The following is a 23,399-nucleotide window of genomic DNA, read 5'->3' as shown; positions in this document are numbered from 1 at the left end:
TGAACAAATGGTCCTCTTTATTTAATAAAAACAAAATGCTTTAGAATATACCCACCACATAATCAAGAAAACATAATGCTCTTTAGGAAGTTTCAGTTCGTTTGAATACTGCACACTTAACTGCAAGCACAAGGCAAAATGAAAAGAAACCCTATTAAATGAAAAGTAAACAAGTTTATTTCTGTAAATTAAACTCTGCACAGACTGATCACTCGTCCGGACAGGATCAATTTTAGACCACCTGATTACCATTCTCCCCCATTGACATTCACAGACAAAGACACAAATATCATTACTCCTGAATTGCTGAAGCAGAAAAAACATGCAACAGTGGCAGAAATTTGTTTTACAGTAGAATCAGCGCATTTGGGGGGGTGGGGGGGGAGAGAAAGAGACAGCCATATATGTCAAGGCTTAATATTTTGCTTTAGTTTCCTTCTAAACTCTCCTTTGCTCTCATCTTTGCCAACTGCTCCCCTTCACCCAGCTCTTCTGTTTGGCATCATACCGGCTCAATTCTCTTCTGCATCCAATTTCTTTATCCCTTTTCTGAATGCCTTCAGATCAGGAACGGAGTTTGGCCTAATTAATATTATGCTTGTTTCTTGTTTAGAAAGACAAACTAGGTGGGAAGTTCACGGGTCGAGTGGAGTCAAATATACTACTATGGCAAAACAAACATGCACACAAATAATTTAGTGAGAATATTCGGTACTGGAAATCTGAGAATGAAGATGGCCAATACTTCTAAAGCATCTTGCAGAGGCAAGATGCTTTAGACACTTTCCAAATTTGCTGCATTGCATGCTATCTATTATTGGCAATATCAATTTGTAGGGGTTGCTTTGATCTAAGCTGCCACTTGGGTAATTTAGCAATACACGGGGGTGGGGATGGGGACTCTGACCATAAAATGGGTCTTGTACATTAGCCTTGCCAAAATATCTCTCCATCACTCTTTTCACAAGTCAACACTTTTTCCAACTGGCTTTGCTTCAGGCACCTGGGTACAAATATGGCCACAAGACAAATAAAAGCAAGGAAGTTACAGCATGGTATTTCCTAGGGCAGCTGTCACCTAACTACACTAAATCTGGAGCGGAAGATTTCATGGGTATCCAGGGGCAATTTGTGCCATGCGTTTCCGAAGGCTAAGAAAAATGCAAACCCAAAAGGTGTACACGGCATCGATGACAGGTAATCAAAGTAACAATCCAGGTGAAGGAAACCAACAAAGAGGGAGATACGGTAAAGGTCCACCATCAGTGTTAAGTGAAATTGCATGTCAACAATTTACGTTTAAAAAAAGGAAAAACCCTTTATAAAAAAGATGTTACTAAGACACAGCCACAATAAGTTAAGTGCTTCTGTAAAATAGCATGCTGCTTGTTATTGTCTCTAAATTCCTATATACTTGGACAGCATAGTTGTATATCTGAGGTACATTAGTTTATATATGTATAGATAACATTGTAAAAAGGTTATTTTTTCCCATCCAGTTTTTTGTCTTCTTCATCTCCAAGGAAGAACAACGGAAACATTCCTAAAAGGCAGCCAATGGTCACTCCAATAGCTTTACCCTAAAAAACATGGGGAGGGGGGGACAAAGAGAATGGGAGGTTCATTTCAGACAGGGGTCTGCAAACTTGGCTCTTTTAAGACTTGTGGACTCCAACTCCCAGAATTCCTCAGCCAGCAAAGCTTGGCTCTTTTTAAGACTTGTGGACTTCAGCAAAGCTGGCTGAGGAACTCTGGGAGTTGGAGTCCACAAGTCTTAAAAGAGCTAAGTTTGCAGACCTGAGATTTAGGATCACATCCAATACTGAACATCCAATTAACATCATTTTATGTACAGATGGTCCTCGACTTACGACCACAATCGAGCCCAAAATTTCTGTTGTTAAGCCAATTTTGCCCCATTTTACGACCTTTCTTGTCATGGTTGTTAAGTGAATCACCGCCGCTGATAAGTTAGTAACCTGTTTGTGAAGTGAACCTAGCTTCCCCACTGATTTTGCTTGTCCGAAGGTCACAAAAGGGGACCACGTGGCCTTGGGACACAGCAGCGGTCGTAAGTACGAAGCAGTAGCCCTGCCAAGCATCTAAATTTTGAATCACAGGATAACAGGGATGCTGCAAAGGTTGCAACTTTGAAAAACGGTCATAAAGTCACACTTTTCGGTGCTGTTGTAACTTTGAACGGTCACTAAATGGACTGTTGTAAGTCGAGGACTACCTGTGGTTCAGGCTGACGCTTTCAGATTAGGCGCTCATCACTTTGCACAGGAAATAACGTGCAATTAAGTAGATTTGAATTCCTCTTGTTAAAATCAGTTTGATGCAGATTATTATCTACACTAAAAGATTCGGTTTCTATTTTTATCCCCCCCAGGAATAACTGATAATAATGCATACATAATTGGTATCCAAATTCTAATGCTTAGGCAATATTGAAGTTGCTATTTTTCTCTGTCTTGGTTTCCCTTGTGGTCTCAATCCATAAATACACATACTCACCAAGTGTGCACTAAGCCGTGTTTGCCACATGTCAGCCTGTTTGGGGGTGAGATCGGGAATTGAAAGGCCCAATCTGGAGGCCATAGCTTCAACATAGCCTGCAAGACTTGGGAGAAAAAAATACAAATAGATTGAGCACATGAATCTCTCAAACAGACCAGTTTTGCTTAATTCTGATTAACTGTAGAAAATTCAAGCTGTGTAAAATTCTGCAATGACAACTCAGACAACTCAACTTATAGTAGAAAAGGGAGCCTTTTTAATCTTGAATGTAATATTGTTTTGCATGATTTGTAAGCGCATGGACATTCTAATTTAGGCATGGATTAGGTGGCATAAACTTAAACTCCTTCCTTTCCACTTTGAGTGTTTTTATCATTCTTGCCTTTTTAAAAATACTTAATGTGAAATATTTTTGTTTTGAATCATTATATTCTTATATCATGTTAAATTTATTAAACCTGCTTAAATGCCCAATTTTCCCTGGAAAACCAGAATATAAATTTAATAAAAACACAGCTCCTTGCTAGATGATTCTGTGGGTCATACTACAATGTCAGCTCCTGAAGTTCCCATTCTTCTTCACATAAACACCTATTCTTACCTGATTTGAGAACTAGGTAAGAATTCAAAACAGAAGGAGGAAATATGAACTTGACCGAAAGCAGCAGGCACAGGGGTGAAATGTTCCCGGTTCAGACCAGATCAATCGATCCAGTAGCAATGGCAGCGGGTGGTTCGGAGAACTGGTAGCAAAAATCCCTGGTCCCCCACCCAATCACCCGGTCGCCTGCTTGCCGCTTCTTTTAAAAAATGCTTTTAAAAGGTAAAAAAAAGGCTCTGACAATCACAGCTGAGCTGCACGATCGTCAGCGCCTTTTTTTTTTACTTTTAAAAGCATTTTTAACAACCTCAGCCGCCCTGAGTCTTCGGAGAAGGGCGGGATATAAATGCAAATAAAAAATAAATAATAATAATAATAATAAAAAAACCTATTCGGCCAAATAGGTTGTAAAAAAATGCTTTTAAAAGTAAAAAAAAAGATTGTGCGCCACAGCTGATCACCCTCTCCCCGCACCATTGTACTTACCCCATGCCTCCTTTGGTGTACACTGCACGTGCGCATGCACAGTGCGCACCATGCACCAAATGCGAGTACATGTGCAGCCAGCGAACCAGTAGTAAACCAGTTCAGATCTCAACACTGAGCAGGCTCGACTAATCTATGAAGTTACACACTTTGCTCCAACACCCTAACTTGAACTGGAGTTCCAGTTTATAGTACTCTGTACCAGCCTATCCTCAAATCCCAATAAATATAGATAGTTCTCGACTTACAACGGTCCATGTAGTGACCGTTCAAAGTTACAAAGACACTGAAGAAAGTGACTTACGAGCATTTTTCACGGTTATGAACTTCGCAGCATCCCCATAATCCTGTTATCAAAATTCAGATGCTTGGCAACTGGTTCACATTTATGACCTTTGCTGTGTCCCAAGGTCATGTGATCATGTTTTGTGACCTTCTGATGAGCAAAATCAACGGGAAATTCACTTAACAACCGTGTCACTAACTTATCAACTGCGATGATTCCCTTAACATCTGTGGCAAGAAAGGTCGTAAAATAGGACATGTCTCACTTAATAAATGTTTCACTTAACAACAGAAATTTTGAGCTCCATTGTGGTTGTAAGTCAAGGACTACCTGTATATCAAAATTGAAAAACACGAGGGAACATGCAAAACATGTCCATGATCAAATCAGGTTGTTAGTTACTCAAAATGTTATGGTGCTTTTCCAGCTTTCATTCTGAGCTAAGACTAAGGCATTTTGAGCTTCAAATGGTTCTATTATAGAAAAATACTGCAAGTCCATGAAAAAAATATAATTAAACTTACCCCAATCCAGCTAAGTCTGAGACAAGATTTCCCAAAGCAGCAGCTAGTTGGAAAATTACAGGATTATATAAATTAGTAACATGGCAGAATACCCAGAAAATGTTTTATAACCATATTATTGCTTAAAACTAAAATTCTTCTATTCTAAGACTATTATTGGCTAGATTTATGTACCTCATAAAAGCTGCTTTTCAACATAGTATAAAAATATACATCAGTCAATCAACCGTCATGAAAATTTTAAAAAGTATGAGAACATCGCAAATTTAGCAGGATAATTTACAAAATTGTTCAGTAATTGGCCATGGTTGATCCTGAGGCGCATAAGCACATCTAGGTTTATTGCTATTAAAATTAAAGCAGCTGTCTCAGATTTTTATTTTTTTGGGGGGTACTCAAGAGAATCTGAAACACAGTCCTCAGAAGAGGAACTTGAAGAAAAAAAATTCTTTTAAATGGGCAATTCCCAAGAAGCGGTTTTAAATCAAAACACGAGTTTGATCTGAGCACAGAAACAACTTGGAAACCAGGGAAATTAATATGAATTGTAAACTACTTAATGTCCCACAATGACTATACCTCCATTCTCCACTCTTTAGTATAAATATGGATGGATGATTAGCTCAAAATAGAAATGAAGCCTCATGAAAGCTAAGTGCTATTTTCTGCAGGTATATCCCACTGGCCTCTATGGGAAGGGAATGTTGATATGACAGATCTTTAATTTGCTCCAACAATATACTGTTTATATTCTCTAAAGCCATGATGGCGAACCTATGGCCCTCTCTGTGGGCACAGATGCTGTCGCCCCAGTTCAGCTCTGCCGCGCATGTGCGTGTGCCTCCCACCAACCATCTGGTCTTCGGGTCTCTGCTGCACAAGCGCGTAGGGGCGGGGCACGTACGGGGGAGGGCTCACATGCATATGTTGGGGGATGGAGCACGTTCAGGGGCCACGTGTACATGCACAGGGGGTGGGACACGTGCAGGGGGCAGGACACATGCAGGGGCCGCATGTGCATGGGCAGGGGCCACACACACATTGGATTTTGGGGTTCGGGCACATGTGCATTTGCATGCATGTACACACTTTGGGTACTCGGTCCGGAAAAGGTTAGCCATCACTGCTTTAGAGCAAGATCATGACAAACTTTGATCTACAATAACCTAATAGTCAAAATTCAATTTAAAACTACGTATAATAGCGTTTATGGTATTTGAAAGAAAGCATATTCTATTTCTCAAAACTATATCAAAACTTTCTAAAGTCAAAGTATTGAATAACGACACGTAAAAGATAAAACAAATTTCTTCAAAAGCTGGAAGTAAAATGAGGAGGCCAATACTTCATATGGAGAGTCTGGGTGTATATACCGTATTCACACTAAACCACAGACTGTTAAACTGTTAACAGCAGATTTAGCCAAAATCCAACATCACAAAATGGCCTAAGGCCAAGTGACTCATCCGTTAATCTGTTTTTAGAAAAGCAATCAAAAAGCTGTGTCCAAACAGGAGGACAGGTCAATAGAGGCTTCTTTCCTCCAATAATACCTATTTTTCCTTTTCCTCACTTTTCACCCCCAAAAGTGCAAGATCTGCTTCTTTTCGAATGAATTGACAGTTGATCCATTGGTTGCAACAAGAATTGACCAACTGACTTGTCACCCGAGGCTGATATTGTAGGCTGGCTCAAAGTCTCCCAGCTGTTTTTCATGCCTAACACAAAACTAGAATTCAGTTTCCTGGTTTCTACATTGGTGCCTTGGTCACTAAACCAAACCATTGTTTCCTCCAAAGACAATAATAAATCATCCAATTATTGTTCAGACAGTAAGTCATAATTATTTGCCCTTTGCAAAAAAATAAATAAATCCATACTCTTTCAATTATTTCTACAAAATAAACTCCCCCATATTTTTGTATCCATATAAGGAAACAGCACTCAGATACAGCTATTTCTGAAAGAGTAGAAATGTTATATTATTACAGATACGATTTTCTCAAAACTGTGTTGGAAGAAGTAGAAGAAAAATATCAGGAAACGTCAGACAAAGATGGATGTGTTCCTAATTTTATCCCATGATAAAATTTTCCACTGATGTTAAGCGCATGCTTTCCTCAAACAGCAGCAAAGGGTCCTATGAATTTCACTGTGCACATAAACTTAAATGATAAATAAACAGCTATAAAAATCCACATAAACAGCAATGACCTTCATTACTTGCCTGCCATGGTAGAAATTCCAAGCACAATCCCTATTGATAACTCTATCTGTGTGCCCTAAAAATAACAAGAGAGTTTCATTATCACCCATAACCTTTTTTTTTTTGCATTTATATCCCGCCCTTCTCCGATGACTCAGGGCAGCTTACACTATATCAAGCAATAGTCTTCATCCATTTGTATATTATATACAAAACCAACTTATTGCCCCCAACAATCTGGGTCCTCATTTTACCTACCTTATAAAGGATGGAAGGTTGAGTCAACCTTGGGCCTGGTGGGACTTGAACCTGCAGTAATTGCAAGCAGCTGCTGTTAATAACAGACTGTCTTACCAGCCTGAGCCACCAGAGGCCCATTTGTAGACAATGTGTCAGGAATCACTTGTAAGGAACAATGCAAGTGTAAAAAGAGGAAGAGGGCACACCTGCTCACCAGTTCCTCTGGAACAGGGGTGTCAAACTCAAGGCCTGTGAGCTGGATCCTTAGATGCTTAGATCTGGCCCGCAGGGCTGCCCTAGAAACAGCAAAGGACTGGCCCACGGTGCCTCTGCCAACAAAGATGGAGCCCAGGAGGGTTGTGTGCGGCCTTCTTGAGCCCCTTTTTCAGTGGCAGAGGTCTGCAGGAGGCTATCGCGGCCGAAAACGGGGCCCGGGGGGCACATGCAGCCCTCCTGGGCTCTATTTTCACTGGCAGAGAGCTAGCAAAACAAACTAAAATCAAAACAAAAGGAGAAATCTTCTCCTTTTGCAATTCATGCAAGAAAGGACAGGAAAGATGAAAGACAACAAGGAAGGAAAATAAGGAAAGAGGAGGGAAGAAGAAAGAAGAATGAAGAGGGAAGGAAGGAAAGAAGGGAGATTATAATGAGAGTGAGGGAGGCTCTGAGGGAAGTCCTGCCTTAGTACTTGGCCACCGCAGGTGACATCAAGGTGGCCATGCCCACCAGCACACACACCCCGAGGTCAAACACAACCCTGATGTGGCCCTCAATGACATCGAGTTTGACACTCCTGCTCTAGAAGACCCCAAAGCAATATGCATTTTACTGCATTGGTATAATGGTGTGTTAAAGCAGAACTGAAACTAGCAATGCTGCATTGCTGCAATAACTAGAAATATTTCAGTATATATACAGATTGGTATCAAGATGACTTACCGCAGCAATCATAATGGCATTATCAAAAAATCCAAAGCCTACAAAAGGTAGTGCATTGTGGAAGAACACTAGAACAAAAAGAGAGGTGTACAATGTTTTAATCGCCATTTGCAATTATATCAAATAATATGGCATTGTTTGTTATTTATCTAAACCAAAAGGGACTTTTCCAGGGGTGGTTCAGACCGGATCACTTGATCCGGTAGCGATGGCGGCAGGTGGTTCGGAGAACCGGTAGCAAAAATCCCTCTCCCCCCACCCCTTGTCCAGCTGAGCCATGTGATCATCAGGTTTTTTTTTTACTTTTAAAAGCATTTTTTCTTCAGCAGATGATCATGCGGCTCAGCTGGGATTGTCAGTGTCTTTTAAAAGCATTTTTTCTACAACCTCTTCATCCGAAGGTTGTAGAAAAAATGCTTTTAAAAGTTAAAAAAAAAGTTGGCCGCACCCACCCAGTCACATTACCCCCCACCAAGCCACGCCCACAGAACCGGTAGTAACAAATTTTACATTTCACCACTGGTCTTTTCCTAGTCTTTTGAATACAGCTAACCACCAGCAATTTGTATGCTGTGATCGCCAACACCAAAGTGACTATCTCTGAAAGGCCCGATCCATTCTGAGCACTTTCTAGATAATTCCATTGCAGTAGAATGACGCAGGGGGAAAAGCAGCACATACATAGAGGAATCAGTGACAGTCACTGGTGGAATTGCTCTGGACACAGCTAAACAAGGGATGTTAGCCAATCTGTATCTGGGAGAGAGAGAAATGAGGAAGAATTCAAGAGATCCTCATCAGAGCAGACTCTGTGTAGACCCTGAACTAGCATGGCTAATAGTGTCTCATTCCCTTCCCCACACCCCACCAAAGTGAAAAGTAACACCAAATACTAAGAGTGGCAACACTGCAGTTCTTGGAGGTTTTCAATTCCTTAACCCATGGAAATATCTGATTTTTTTAAAAAAAATATATAAAATAGATATAAGCATTTACCATGTTTCAGTTGTCCAGTGGATGGTGGTGCAACCTCCAGCTTCTCTAAATTAAAAAAAAGGAATCTATAAGCATAGACAAATTTGGCTAGTTATTTTGTAAAGCAGTGTTTAAATGTGAACATGTAAAATAATAATTCTAACAAAAAAAATATATAACAAACTTCATTGGAATTTTTAAAAAACCTCTCTTCAGTCCCTAAATATGACACAACATTTTTTCTTAACTTTGTTATCACTATAATCAGTGTCCCACAATTTAAAATGGCTTATCATATTCAAGGAATGGGCAAGATGCAGACTTTGGGGGGAAAAAATCATTGATATTTTCATTATTCTAGATAAAACTCATACTTAACCAGGAAAGGCAAAACTACTTTAACATCTGAACCAGCACTATAAAAAATATTAAACTGCCCAGAATAATTTTGTAACATTAGTTTATGGCTATCAAACAGTTCCATGACAGAAATCTTTTATCAATTTCCACTGACTTCAAGGATTACTCAGGAAATAAAAATTGATTTAATTAACAATGAAAGATATTGCTCAAGCAGTAGATCACCAGAAATTGGCAGCGAAACTAATATTCACCAGCCATAAATAGAGAATTAAGGATGTCATGAGGAGGTATCTGGCAACCATATGGTAAAATTTATCGCAATTTTATGAAGTTTAAGTTTTGTGGTTTATTAAATAAAGATTCTAATTTCTGTTTGCCATGTGTAGTATATTTCTATTTAAGCTGCTTAGATTCACTTGACTGAAACAATTACAGACATACGCTCTAAATCCATTTTTTGTAATAAGCTACCTATAGGGAGTTGATTATGATTTAACAAACATACTGATCATGGTTGGCAAAAAATTACGGCAAATGGATACCATTTAATCATGTTTCAGACAAGTCAGGTGTCAAGGCTAACATTAAGTTTTGACTCCTGGTTTGCAAATCACAGTGGCTGCTTTCCCAAATCACATTCAACAAAACCCAGAGTCCATTACAGTTTTGAGTAATGTGCACACACAATACTATATTGCATCAAAATTTGCTCTTACTGGTGACTATTTAGCACAATCTAACCTGTTTCTCCATGCAAAGCTCCTGGATAAGAGGAGGGAATAGAAACAATACAATGCAAAATAAATATATGCCAGTTCAGAGCCTTTGAGAGAATGATGACCTGACATAAAGAATTCTACATAGACGGAATGAAAGATTTTATCTTCCCTGAGTTTACTTTCTGTACCTCAAATCTGGTACTATTTCAGAATATATAAATATGTATTCCCTCTCCAATCTGTCTGTTAAGGCAAAGTCAGAAAATCAGTTGATGGTGAGAATCTTAAATGCATTACAAAAAAGCATTGTTTCCCCTCTTTGTACAAAGATTTTATTCAAGAATCCTTTAAAAATGGCACAGTACAATAAAAGATGTTTGCACTGCTGGATAAGAGGCACAGCAATCAAATCAATATTTTAACCTTATTTCAATAAGTGGAATATTCTCTCATAAACAGATTATGAGAACAAAAGGTTTCAATTGAATGGCTCATCTGCAGGTTTTACATGAATATGCAAATATTTATCAACCCGTACTTTTATCAATAACTTTGTGCCTTTGGCCTCATTAGTGCAAAAAAGTAGTTATCATTCAAACATGGATAAAAAAAATCCCAGGAGCTCAGATATGTACCTTCCTGCGTAATATTAAATATTAAAACTAACCCACATTCAAAATGTATAAATAAATGTATCATCTTCTATAATGTTTTCAACCTTTCTTACAAATAGTCCTTGACTTATGATCACAATTGGAATTGGAACTTCCATAGCCAAGTGATGCAGCCCTTAAGTGAGTCCTGCTTAATTTTATGACCTATTTTGCTGCAGTTGCTAAGCGAACCCAGCTTTCCCCATTGATTTTGCCTGTTGGAAATTGCAATACCACTTAGATGTTTGTACCGCTTCATAGTGTTTTTATAGCACTCTCTAAGCGGTTCACAGAGTCAGCACACTGACCCCCAACAATCTGGGTCCTCATTTCACCCATCTTGAAAGGATGGGAGACTGAGTCAACCTTGAGCCAGCAGGAATTGAACTGCTGGCAGTATGCAGAATTAGCCTGCAAATACTGCATTCTAACCACTGCACCACCACAGTCCCATAAACCCTCTGGAAAGGTTGCAAATGGCAATCATATGATCCCAGGACACTGCAAACGTTATAAATACATGTCATTTGTAAATACATGCCATTTGCCAAGTGTCCAAATTCTGATCACCTGAAAGTAGAGATGCTGCAGTGGTTATAAATGTGAGAACTGGTCATAAGTCATTTTTTTCAGCACCATCACAACTTCAAACTGTTGTTAAATGAATTACTGTTAAGTCAAAGACTATCAGTATTTTCTCTTCCACTGTGTGCTACAATCACATCACTCTTGGTAACGGTTTGGTATTATACCTATGAACTATAGCTTGCATTTGTGCTGGATCAGTAAATGGAGAGGGAAGAATAAGGACGTGCTTGTATTATCAAGTTATGAACCATTTTTTTCTGAGTCACCCACATTTGAATCATGCTTTGTCTGCAACACATGCTGAGAAATGTAAGAAAATTATCAGATGGGCAGGAATACCTTGATTGGGAGAAGAAATGAATGAAATTTCAGCCAGTGCAGAAAAAGTAAGCAGAGAAAAGCAGCTGTTTTCATCATTACAGTAATAATTAATTTCCATAAATTACAATTGCAACAACCGTTTGTTTCAAATGCAAAAGAGCAGATTAAGCCACTTGGGGCGAGTTTCTAAATCTCATGCAAAAAAACCCTCTGTAGCCTAACATTAGATGTGGTCCAAAGCCAAATGCCTCTTCAAAAATATCTTTTAGAGTAACAATATTAATAAAATAAAGACAATCTTGGAAGCAAGCAAGCAGCAGAAAAAGACTGCTGTTCTCAGGGTTAAACTAGTTATTACAAGCAGATCTTCATAACAAAATGATAGATTATTTGGTCTGACTGGGAAGTATTCTTCATTCCATGGTTTGCTATTGCATCCAAACAAGACAAAAATGTCAAAATGTCCTAAATTAAACTGAAAATAACCCATAGTAAAACATATGTTAGAGGCCTTATCAGAATGTATAAGCTTTTCAGACCATTCTCACTTCATCTAAACTAATGTACCTGCTTAAAACACTAATGTAAGTCCTGTAATTAAAGTGGGATCAGTTTAAACTAAACTGCAAGCAAATTTTAATTAAGAATTTAGACCAGTTCGGCAGTTACCAGTAATTAGGATAATTTTTATTTTAGAAGCAAAAGTCCTCATCTTCTTACTGTTACTCTGAAAGAAATCAAATGCTGATGCAGACAGAATTAACCAAAAGCATTTATATAAGAACATGCCAGATCATTTGATGGGGGAAACATTAGTAAGTTCATGTTCGGTTATTATATGACCAGCACCATTTACTCACATCATGCCTTATTTATCAACAAATAGCAAAATTTACTGTACCCAAAGCCCTAGGTATTTCTGCTGATGCTACCTGTTTCACTGACATCTTAAATGGTACCAGCGGTTTAGGAAATCTGGATGCTAAAAAGTTTTCATACAAAAGAAACATCATGTTATTTTACTTTCAGCTGAAAATTTTAAATTTTCATTATTCAAATCTAGAATCCCAAGTTTATTTATTTAGAAGTAACCGTAACAGTCACTGATTTTAATGGATATTACTTCATTATAAATACTGTATATCTTGCATCCTCTCACTGTGTCACTAATGGAATTTACTCTATAGGATGGAACATTAAACTGAAAGCGAACTTTCTCTTCACCTTCACCAAGTTAAATATTGTAACCATATTCTCATTTACTCTGGTCCACTGCACTTCATAAAAACATTTGAACAAACATATGAATTCTCATGCAAAAAAACTGAAATATTTGTGATTTGCAGCAGGAAACAGTTTAGTTGAGTGAAGATTTTCTGACTTGAATTCTAAGGCAGTATTAATTCATTACGAAAATAAAACACAATCAATGGCAGTACAGTTTGTTTTTTCATGCTTCCAACCCAAAACGTTGTTGACCAGGTGATGATGGGACATTTTCACAAACCATTTTCAGTGTCACTATGGCATCATAGACTGATTCCCAGTATCCTGTGGTTTTCCTTACCAATGTCTTTCTTGCAATGTTATAAACAACTTGTGCAACAATCAGTCCACCATTCAACTGAGCAACAGTGTAGGGCAAAAAAATGCTACCCAACAAAACCTACACACCCAGGGTACCTCAAAGCCTGATGCTCTCACATCTGTTTTACATGTACAGGAGGCCACTGAGTAAGTCCATTTGCTGATTCAAGATCAACTAGCACCAATATGCTTTTTATGTATCTTGACCTTTGACTGGACAAGCAATGCTGTTGCAATCATGTCCCAATGCTTACACCGGGATTGTCAATCATCCCCTGATGACAATGTGATGCCGCGAGTTTGACATCCCTGGCTTAGATGCTGTGAGAGTTTGGACACGTAGGAACAAGCTGAACTCAACCTGGCAAAACTGAGTCGCTGTGGGTGTCTGGGGCCTTGGTGTTGGGAATCCTCCAACGGTGTTCCTGAATGGGGCTACATTGCCTTGTTTAGGTCTTGTGGGCAATCTGGTGGTTCCACAGCTGCAGCTTGAAAAACAGGTGGTAGCTGTGCTCAGGAGGGCCTTCACATGGGATATCTGGCACTAGCTGTACCCTTTTCTGAATCAGAAGGCACTTCTTACAATCATTTATTTGGTCGCTTTGAGATGCAACATTGCCCTGTGCCCTTGAAAACCATTTGGAAGATACAGAATGTAGCAACACAAGCAATGATGGGGACTGCATCATGCCCATGTTATTGGCTGACTTCCAGGTGCAATTTAAGCTGGCGGCTGACATCTTTAAAGCCCTATGTGACATAGGGCCAGGTTATTTGGGAGACTACCTGCTTCCTATTTTTTTGCTCATCTCATAAATCCGACAGTTGGCTCATTCTTTGTTCCATCAATTCAACATCATCTAGCAGGACTCAGGTAGTAGACCTTTTGTCCCCAGCTTATCAGTTTTAAAAGAGCCTTGAAAACATGGCTCTTTCACCAGCTCTTATATTAGGCTGACTGGAGGACTTCTTGGTCTGTTTTGGGGGCAATGGTTGCTGTTCACCCCAGATGCTATTTTATTCTTGATTTTATCTACCATATTTTTTGGAGTATAAGACACACTTTCCCCCTTCAAAAGAGGGTGCAAATTTGGGTCTTATACACGGAATGTAGCCCTGCCCACCCATTGGCCCCCACCCATTGGCCTCTGCCTCCCAGTAATTTACCTCCTTGCAGCAAACAGCCTGTTTCAGCTTCAGCACAGCCTGAATAGCACAAGCAGCTGATTGTTGGTTGGATCGGCCTCCCGACCCTAAGCTGTTTCAGGCTGCAGGGATTTCCATTGCTTATTGCCGCGCGGGCCTCTGCTGTTTGCTGCAAGGAGGCAAATTGCTGGGAGGCAGATTTTTTTTTCTTGTGCTAATCAGGCTGTGCTGAAAATGAATACAGCAGGCTGTTTGCTGAAAGGAAGCAAATTGCTTGGAGGCAGAGGCAGATTTTTTTTCTTGTTTTTCTCCCCCAAAAAGGTAGGTGCATCTTATAGTCCGGAGCGTTTTATACTCCAAAAAATACGGTACGTATATGTTTAAGTGCCTTGAGTTGTTGGGGATTAGGGTTTGACCAAATAACAAAAAATATGCAAGCAGCCAAAACAATGTTGCCTGCAATTCTAAGTTGAAAACGATTTGGTGTGGTGGCACTGCAGCGATCACAACTTTGTTAATACAACTGCTGTAAAGGTCCTTGAAATTTCAATTACATGGAAGTAATGGGTCCCAGATTTTGACTGCAATTTTAAATCAGGGGGTTGGAGGTACCCAGTTTCCAAAAAAAATTGGGCTACGGTGTAATTGGAGGTTCCAAACAGATGAGTGGTAGATAGATACATGTAATCTTTTTTTCTTTTTTGTCTTTCTTAGTGACCTGTAATTCAGAACAAATGCAAAGGTCATGAACAAATGCAGGCCTTCTCTCTTGACCCCTATTCAATGACAGAGCTGTCTGATATTCAGTCCACTCTCTTCACTTTAGACACGGAATCAATATCTTCAGAGGGGTCAGTGAATGTCTCATGTCATTACAAAGCCCTCCCTTTCTGATGGGAGAAAAATTGTTTTTTCGTTTGCTTTTATAAAAGGCAGAAACTGGCACAAAAGACTAAGAAGACAGACAGACCACTTTTCATCTCCCCAGCAGCCTCAGAAATAGCTAACTGGCATTGTAAAGGGGGAAAAAATCTGACATAGGAACAGCAGTCAGTATGAAGTGAATGAATCAGCAATTCCGTACATGCCCCAAAAATAATAATAATAATACCAAGGAGAACATGAAATTTTAGTAGTAGTTCCCAAACAGCAGGGAATACTTTTTTTCCATTCATCTTCCATGAGTTCAGAGTTTGTAACTGACTTTGAAAAGTCAAGTAAATTGAAACAAAGACAGAGAAGAATAATTAGGATGACTTGTAGTTTGGAAACAGAGACTTGGGTACTTTAAGAATTTTCATTCAGAAGCTCCAGACAGCTTCTTCATCATGCCAAGACATGAGATAATAAAGTTACAGGAAGAAAGGTTTCAGTTGCATGTTGGGAAAAACCTTGTAGCAGTAATCTGTCAACAAGTCCACAGGCAAACAGGTGTTTTTAGTCCCTGCCAGCAGGCCGGCAGCAACCATCAATTTTACTGGCAAGTATTTGGATTTAAAAAGCCCAGACTACAAACTAGAGAATCCTCCTCAAATATTGTCCCATCGCAGTCTTTAGAGAATAGAACTTCAATTTCCAGATGGAATATGAATTCGTAAGAATTTTATGAAAATAACACACTGCACTTTATAGATTCTTATTGCGAAGCTGTATTCTTGTGGTTTTTATTTGTGGTCTGATAATAAGTAAAATAATAACTCCAGTTTTCCCGCAATGTTTATGATGTGATGGAAAGCTTCCAGAAAGACTTTGGACAATAATTAGCTGCAAGATCTGTGATCTGCATGTATTCTAATGCAAAAATAATTACGTAAGTCAATACTGTCCAACCTTGGCAAGTTTAAGACTGTGGATTTCAACTCACAGAATTCCCCAAACAATCATCCCAGGGGAATTCTGGGAGTTGAAGTCCACAAGTCTTTAAGTTGCCAAGGTTGGACCCTTCTAAAGCAAGTGATATGTTTTTGCAAGTTGGAATAATAAAGTTCTGTAGTTTTCTACATTATTCTTCGTAGTTTGACATTATTTTTTGTAATTCTTTGTAATATTTTTAATATTATGGCATGATTGTAGCATTTAATCATCTGTTAATCTACCATGATTGATATCACATAATTAATATAACTTGATTAATATAAAAAGAATTATGTCTGATTATGCTTTGAATAGTTTTTTTAAAACCAAAGTAAGGGACACTTGTAACTGCAATCAAAATTTCTATTTCTGAGTCGCTATCATGTCCTCCCATACAACACCTTTTTCAGGAAAGCTGTTCAACTGTTCCTATTTTTATGCCTATATGTTATATAAGCCATTTATTGGCTAATCTAAGTCTTCATTTCATCTATTTTAATAAGTTCTGCTTTATTTGAGAGAAAATTATGGAAACTATTTTACACTTGAAAAATGTATGACCTACTTTGATTCCTTCATGTAAATGTACCAAAGGAATTACAGTGGTACAACATTAAAGCACAGCTCACTGAATCAAATCTAGTTACAGAAAGAAATCTTCCAGTTACTAGTACTCTGTTTCCAGGAACATTACTAGATTATTGTGATAGTTCGGAATAATGGAAGCATAAAAGCAAATGTTTTGATTTTCTACTATACAAAATGCTATCCAAAATCATAACTGTATGATATTTGATTGATTGTTAAAGTTAAGGGTAAACGTTAAGGGTTAGCATGCTTTTTGTTTCAATTATATTCAGACTGTTATCAAAATAAGGAATAATTAAAAAATTAAGCCTTTCCAATAGACTTGTGTGTTGTGTGCGTATTCATTCTCTTCTCATCCCTTCTCATGGTCTGTCGCTTTCTCAATCTCAGGTCCTCTACCAGATGCCTAGTAGGTTTGAGGGTTCTGTGCAGATTGGCCAGGACCTGTCTGTCTGGTTGGATCTGGAAGACACACAGAATCTTAGCTCTCTTGTTCTTTACAACCTTCTGTGGAATCCCCCATCTGCAGTTGGGGGGATCTAGACCATGGATGTCAAACTTGTGATGTTGTCACGTGATATATTATAACTTTTCCCCCTTTTGCTAAACTGGGGGTGGGCATGGCGAGCATGAGACACATTCAGTCCGCAAGTTTGACACCCCTGATCTAAACCATACATTGTGCAAATGTTTCTGTACATAATGCTCTTTCATTGTGCCATTCAAGTATATGTTATGCCTTCCTGCATTTTACATCCAGCCACTATGTGTTGAAACGGTCTCTGTGGCCGCTTAGCCTAGTCTGCACATTGGATCCTGTACAGTGTAGTAGACTGGTCTTGTGCTGCTATGAGAATTGCTGTCTTTTAGTCCAATCCCTGGTAGGATTTCCTATCTGCCACCTCAGCTGTCTGTCGATGCAGAGGTCTGGTCTTGCCATGGCACTTTCTCTGTGTGATCTTCCTCCCATGTCTTCTGCTATCTCGGGCATTCTCTCAGCAGCTCACCTGTAGATGCCATCTTACCCATGTACTCCTGGATGCTCTGGGTTTCATCCAAGACAGTGGCTTCGACATTCACCAAACCCCCAGCTCTCTTTCTCCTATCTATTCCACAACAGAAGAGAAGGAATACACTTATAAGGTTTTTTCTTTAATCCCACCTTTATTTTTAAATAACTTAATGCTGTGAAGTGAATTCACAAGTCTGTTGCCTTTATTCCTCTATCAAAAAGAAGCACTTTGCACCATGCAGCTCTTTATCTTGGATTAGGCTAAACTATTTAGGAATGAAGTTACTAAAAGACCTCCATTGTTTTCCATACTCACATGGATGCCTAAGATAGTATGTCTTCTAATGCCCTCTTTAATACCATATATAAGACTGAGGGCATACTGCAGTTTCAAATATTGACAGGCTGAAACCCCAAAACAACATTTCTAGATCACTGCGAATGAAAAATATTCATAAAAAAATAAATGTGGACTTCCCAGCATGGGGAAGGTACAGGACTGAGGCAAAATCAGACACAATATTTTTCAGCAGAACCGATTTACTGCTAGCTCTCTTCTAGGGTATTCAAAAGTGTTTTATTCCAGATTTATTCCAGCACCTTTGTTACATATTTTCTCACTAAGGAAAGTGTGAGGAAACATATAACAGAAGTGCTGGAATGAAAGTCCTCTGAACAGGCAACAGCAACTATAAATCACAACAATCCAGTAGAAAATAGCAACATGCACATGGTAATGCATCATACAAATTATGCACTTGCTGCTTGGTATCTGATAGAAGTTTCAATATTTGTGTCCATTGTCACAAATTAAATAGGCTTCAGACTGGCAGCATATATTAGCAAAAACTTGTAGGTGGGATTTTAAACTCTAGGAAAATTACTTAAACATTCTAGTTTAAAAAGCCTGTAATTAAGAGAATAAGAACACATAAACATACACGAAGGAGATGGAAAATGTTTCTTCTATTGAGCATTCCTCCAAGACTTAATAATTACACCAGTCTCTTATCCCCCAGGCTAGGAACAGTTCAAGCCATTCAATATCTTCAAGGACACCATTATACGGATCAAGGTCAAATGCAAGCAACTTCCTAAATACATAAAATACAAAACTTAGGCATAATAGCTTGCAGTTAATAGTCTGTAACAGATGAAGATAAAAAAAGCAAAGCAAGCAGTTTTGATATTTTCCATTTCAAAGGTTGACATAGCTGAAGAACTGCTCTGAATTTATCAGCTGGCTGACAGCTGTCCCGTTTTTTTTTAAAGAGCGAAAAATCAAAGTGAAAATAATAGTAGACTCATAGCTACTTTAGTCTTGAGCACAATTACACACATGCAGACTGAAACTCATAATTAGCTGTCATTTGTTTTGGAAAAAGCTGAGTGGGCATTATTTGTACTATGGTGCAACTCACATACGTAACTGGTAATTTAATGCAATTGCTCATAGTTAAGCTTAATTCACACACCATGCTATGCCAGTATGTTCTTTAACCAACATTTGTTGACTAAGGCAGGGTCCTATTTTATTTATAATCCTAACATATAAATCACAGTGATTTGATATCAATATCAGGCTATTTCAAAGCAAAGCAAATTACATTTAGCAAGATTTAGCATAAGATATCTAAGTACTTTGACACTGGAAATATCTAGCCACATTTTGCAAAAACAAATTTGTTCATTTTAAGATGCCCTTAGACTATCTTTGCTACATTACACTAACACTAATTGTTCTCAGCAAAACAAAAGGAATTACAGGTAGTCCTTAACTTACAACCATTCCTTTATAATCAAAGTTACAACAGAATTGAAAAAACTGACTTATGACCAATCCTGACACAAATAATTGTTACAGCAACCCCACAGCACATGATCAAAATTTGGGTGCTTGGCAACCAGTATTTATTTATATTAGTTGCAGCATCCCAGAGTTATGTGATTGCCATTTGCAACCTTCCCAGCTGGCTTCTGACAAGCAGTCAATGGGATAAGCCAGATTTGTTTAATGACCATCTGATTCACTTAATAACTACAATGATTTGCTTAACCACCATGGCAAAAAGGCTATAAAATGCAGTGCAACTCACTGAAAAACTTCATGGTTTAGCAGTGGAAATGTTGGGCCCAAGTGTGGTTGTAAATCAAGAAGTATCTGTATTCCTCCACATCACATAATTTTTACTTGAAAGATGTTCAATCTTCTCTAGATAAAACATCATATATGTGTTATATATATGTAGTGTGGCAGCTCTCTTCAAGTTCCACTGAGACATGTGCACCTGTTAGCTGCTAATTACAAACTGCCAATTAGCACCAAAAAAAAAAAGCTAGGAGTAACTGACATTAGCAACTGTATTGTCACAATGCAATGCAACGTAGTTATTTAGTAGCACTCTCAGAAGTATGCCTCCTTCCTAGTTTTGTTTATCAGGGCTAAGTTATTGAAGAAAGTTGTAGTCTACGTATACTTTCAGAAACAAATAGTAAATCAATTGATTACATTTGAGGGAGAACCACAATCAACACTGGCAATGAACGTGAACTCAGATGTTTTGAACACACACATTATTCCTTTTTGGGGTGGGCAACATTATCCAAAGTGCAGAAAAAAAATAAACCAAATAAATTAAAGGTACACAAACCTTGGGTAAAAATACTACTGTTTCCCCGAAAATAAGACATCCCCTGATAATAACCCAATTGGGCTTTTGAGCGCATGCGCTAAAATAATCCCCCACTCCAAAAATAAGCCCTCCCTGAAAATAAGCCCTCCCCAAAAATATTTAAATGCATGTGCAGCTGGTTCCCACCATTTCCTCTGGTTAGGGTTAGGGAGACAGAGCTGGAAATCAGGTAAGATGGCAAGAGGAGCCCCGTCTTGCTCCATGTGCCACAAAATAATAAGACTTCCCTGAAAAGAAGGCCAAGCGCTTATTTCGGGGTTCAAAAAAGGGCCTTATTTTCAGGGAAACACAGTACTTTCCCCTATATTTTCGTGCATATTTCAGTAACACTTGACACAATATTCTTCAATGTCCTAGCTCAAGTTTTTTAAAAACATCCCTGTGGCAGCGTGTGGATGCCTTTGGCCTAGCTTCTGGAACGCTGACACCCTGTTTGGCTTTGATTCCTGACTGAAATTAAGCCAACTCTGTAAATACTCTAGATTGGTACCTGTTCAAGTTCTACTGCTTAAAACATCAACAAACCAATGGAGGCTCCATCAAAACATTGTGCTAAAAAGTTATCAGTCCCTGCATGCAAGCTGCAGTTGGACACTATCAGGCACACCAATGTACCATTAGACAGAACCAGAACAGAGGGATATCCCACCTGCTGAAGTGCCAGAAAAAACTTTAAAAATGGATGGAAACTAATCAAGGAGCAAACCAACCCAGAACTAAGGAGAAATTTCCTTACGGAACAATTAATCAGTGAAACAACTTGACTTCAGAAGTTGTAGTGCTCCAACACTGAAGGGTTTTAAAAAGAGATTGGACAATCCTTTGAAATGGTATAGGATTTTTCCTTGTGGGAGGAGGGGGGGTTGGATTAGAAGACCTCTAAGGTCCCTTCTCCAACTCTGTTATTCTATAAAAAAAACATTCTACAGTATTGAAAACACTCCACACCTCTATAAATCATTGTTTTTGTTCTTTTTAATAAAAGAGACCTGCTGGAAAAGGCAATCAAAGTTGCACACAAAGAGTCATGCACTATAGTCTGAAACAGCTAAAGGAAAATATGAGAAGAGGCCATTCAGTTATCACTTAGGTCACAGCAGCCAGTAAGGTAACACTCATCCTGGGTGGGATTCAGCTGGAAAAGCAAGTAGAAAGCAAAAGAAAAAAACAACAAACAAAAAAGAAACCACAACTGCACGTGCCCAACTATTGGCTGCCACCCACAGGGGATCCGCAGGGAGCAGAATATTTTCCTACAGCAAAAAATGCAGGCATGCACATGCCTATTCGAGATTTGGAAGCGTTGGCTTATTTCAATGCAAATAATAAGCGGAATTACAGAGTCCCAAGAGTCGCTGCATTGGCCGGGCTCCGGAACGGGACAACTCGCTGCAACGAAGTTGCCACGGCCAATTAGAGGGGGAGAAAACAACTCACTGCGAGACAATTTAGCAATTCTATTTAAGTAATTTTTTAAAAAAAATATTTTAATTTTTGCCATTCGCATTTCATGCTGTCCCTTCTTTTGCATCCTTTTTTATGATGATGATGATGATTCCGTCCCACCACTGTATTTCTTTGATATTAGCGTCACTTTTGTCCTGCAGCGAGTCGTCCAAGGATTAAGTTGGCCGTGGGAAGTTGTCATAGACACCCACACACCAGCCGCGGACCCAGTTTGGTTAATTTAGATTTCCTAGGAAAGATCGCTAAAGCCTGACTTAGGTGGTTCAGTGACTAAAACACCGAGCTGGTCGATCAGAAAGGTCACCGGTTCGAATCTCCTGCGCGAGCGGGGGGTTGAACTAGATGACCTCCAAGGTCCCTTCCAACTCTCTTAAAGTCCTCAAGAGCCGATGCCAACATCCCCCAAATTGGCCTCTTTTTTTCCCTGTTTGATCTCCATCTCGGGGACCGACTGCGCGCGTACACGTGTTTGACTCGATTTCCCAAGGAGGCCAGCCTTGCACGCGGGTTGCACGCCCGCCGCACCCCCACCCCTCCTCCAAACGCGCTTCCCGAAGCCGACGATCTCGCTGACACCCCCGCCCCCCATTCGAAGAGATCCGTGTTCGCAATGATTTACAAACCCCCCCCCAGCTGAGCCACGGCGCCTGGGGTCGGTTCACACGTGCACGGGGGCAGCAGGGGGCGGTGTCGTTCCTGGGCTTCCCACCCCCCTCCGTGGCGGGGTGGGGGTGTTGTTCTCCTCACCTTGTGCGATGGCGATGGACTCGAAGCGGTGCAACTCCCTCAGCAGGCAGCTCCGCTCCGTCGAGTGCAGGCTGTAGATGAAGTCGCGGGCCCCCTGCGCCGTGTTGAGCGCCTCCATCGGCTCCTTCTTGGGGTGCGTGCCCAGCGGCCGCGGGGAACCCAAGCAGGAGGCCGCGGCCGGCAGCCACAGTCCGTCTTCTTCGGGCCGGGGGGCGCGGCGGAGGGCGCTGAGGCGCCGGCGGAGGAGCAGGAGGCAGCGGCACCCGCCGAGGCGAGACGCCCGCCCGGAGGAACCGGCCGAGCCCAAACGCAACGCCAACCGGCAGCTCAGCCACGTCGGCGACGACATGCCGCCCGCCCGCCGGCTCGGCTACCGGCGCTGGGAAGGAGAAGGGCGGCGACGCCCGGCCGCGGGGAAAGCGGTGCTCATGAGTCTGTCCCGAGCCTTTCCTTGGCCGCGCCCTGCCCGGCGGTCCCGGCGACTCAGAGCCCGAGGATGTCTCCGGCCAACCGCCGCATCTCTCCTCAGATAGAAACCGCGGCAGCGACAAACTCCGCCTCGCAGCTCCCGCCTCGCCTGTCAGGCGGGACTGAAAGGAGGGAGGTGGCAGACCGGCGCCACGCAGGCGCACTGGCTTCAGCTTGCCACCGGCCGTGGCCCCGCCTTCCCCCTCCCACCCACGCCTTCCAGCCAATGGGGGGAGAGAGAAGCCTTTTCTTTACGTCTCCACCTTCGTCCCGCTGCTCCTTATTAGATGCGGGGAAGGATGAGATTCCAGCCACGCCCACCTCTCCGCAGATCACCGCCCCCCCACCCTTTTGCTTCCTTTCATTATTGTAGTTGGCTGCAAAAATCCGGGTGGCCGTTGAGTGGCAGCCCAAAG

At 40.4% G+C, this 23,399-nt stretch overlaps 1 protein-coding gene across 2 annotated transcripts; it reads right to left on the bottom strand.

Annotated features, from left to right (window-relative positions):
- TMEM65 (transmembrane protein 65) lies at window positions 1-23,118 on the bottom strand. 2 transcript variants are annotated; one of them, XM_058177316.1, is made up of 8 exons: window positions 22,516-23,118; window positions 12,323-12,403; window positions 8,799-8,843; window positions 7,803-7,870; window positions 6,645-6,699; window positions 4,418-4,460; window positions 2,518-2,623; window positions 1-1,580 (listed from the first exon to the last, which is right to left on the bottom strand). In XM_058177316.1, the coding sequence occupies exons 1-8, from the start codon at window positions 22,862-22,864 to the stop codon at window positions 1,482-1,484; spliced, it is 846 nt and encodes a 281-aa protein (XP_058033299.1). In that variant the 5' UTR covers window positions 22,865-23,118; the 3' UTR covers window positions 1-1,481. The 2 variants fall into 2 exon arrangements, with proteins under 2 accessions (XP_058033299.1, XP_058033300.1); XM_058177317.1 differs by lacking the exon at window positions 12,323-12,403 and having other exon boundaries at window positions 22,516-23,117.
- Between the last annotated feature and the right edge of the window lie 281 nt (window positions 23,119-23,399).

This window comes from Ahaetulla prasina, chromosome 3, assembly GCF_028640845.1.
Source record: "Ahaetulla prasina isolate Xishuangbanna chromosome 3, ASM2864084v1, whole genome shotgun sequence".
NCBI classification, from domain to species: domain Eukaryota; kingdom Metazoa; phylum Chordata; class Lepidosauria; order Squamata; family Colubridae; genus Ahaetulla; species Ahaetulla prasina.
This window is presented reverse-complemented; position numbering and strand designations above follow the sequence as displayed.

Bases quoted from the DNA above. Each gene is read 5' to 3' on its own strand.
- TMEM65 (XM_058177316.1), bottom strand. From the start codon at position 22,864: ATGTCGTCGCCGACGTGGCTGAGCTGCCGGTTGGCGTTGCGTTTGGGC. The intron at 7,871-8,798 runs GTAAATGCTTAT...TTTTTGTTCTAG, and splicing joins CACTGGACAACTGAAACATG to TGTTCTTCCACAATGCACTA. The intron at 4,461-6,644 runs GCAAGTAATGAA...TTTTCCAACTAG, and splicing joins TGGAATTTCTACCATGGCAG to CTGCTGCTTTGGGAAATCTT.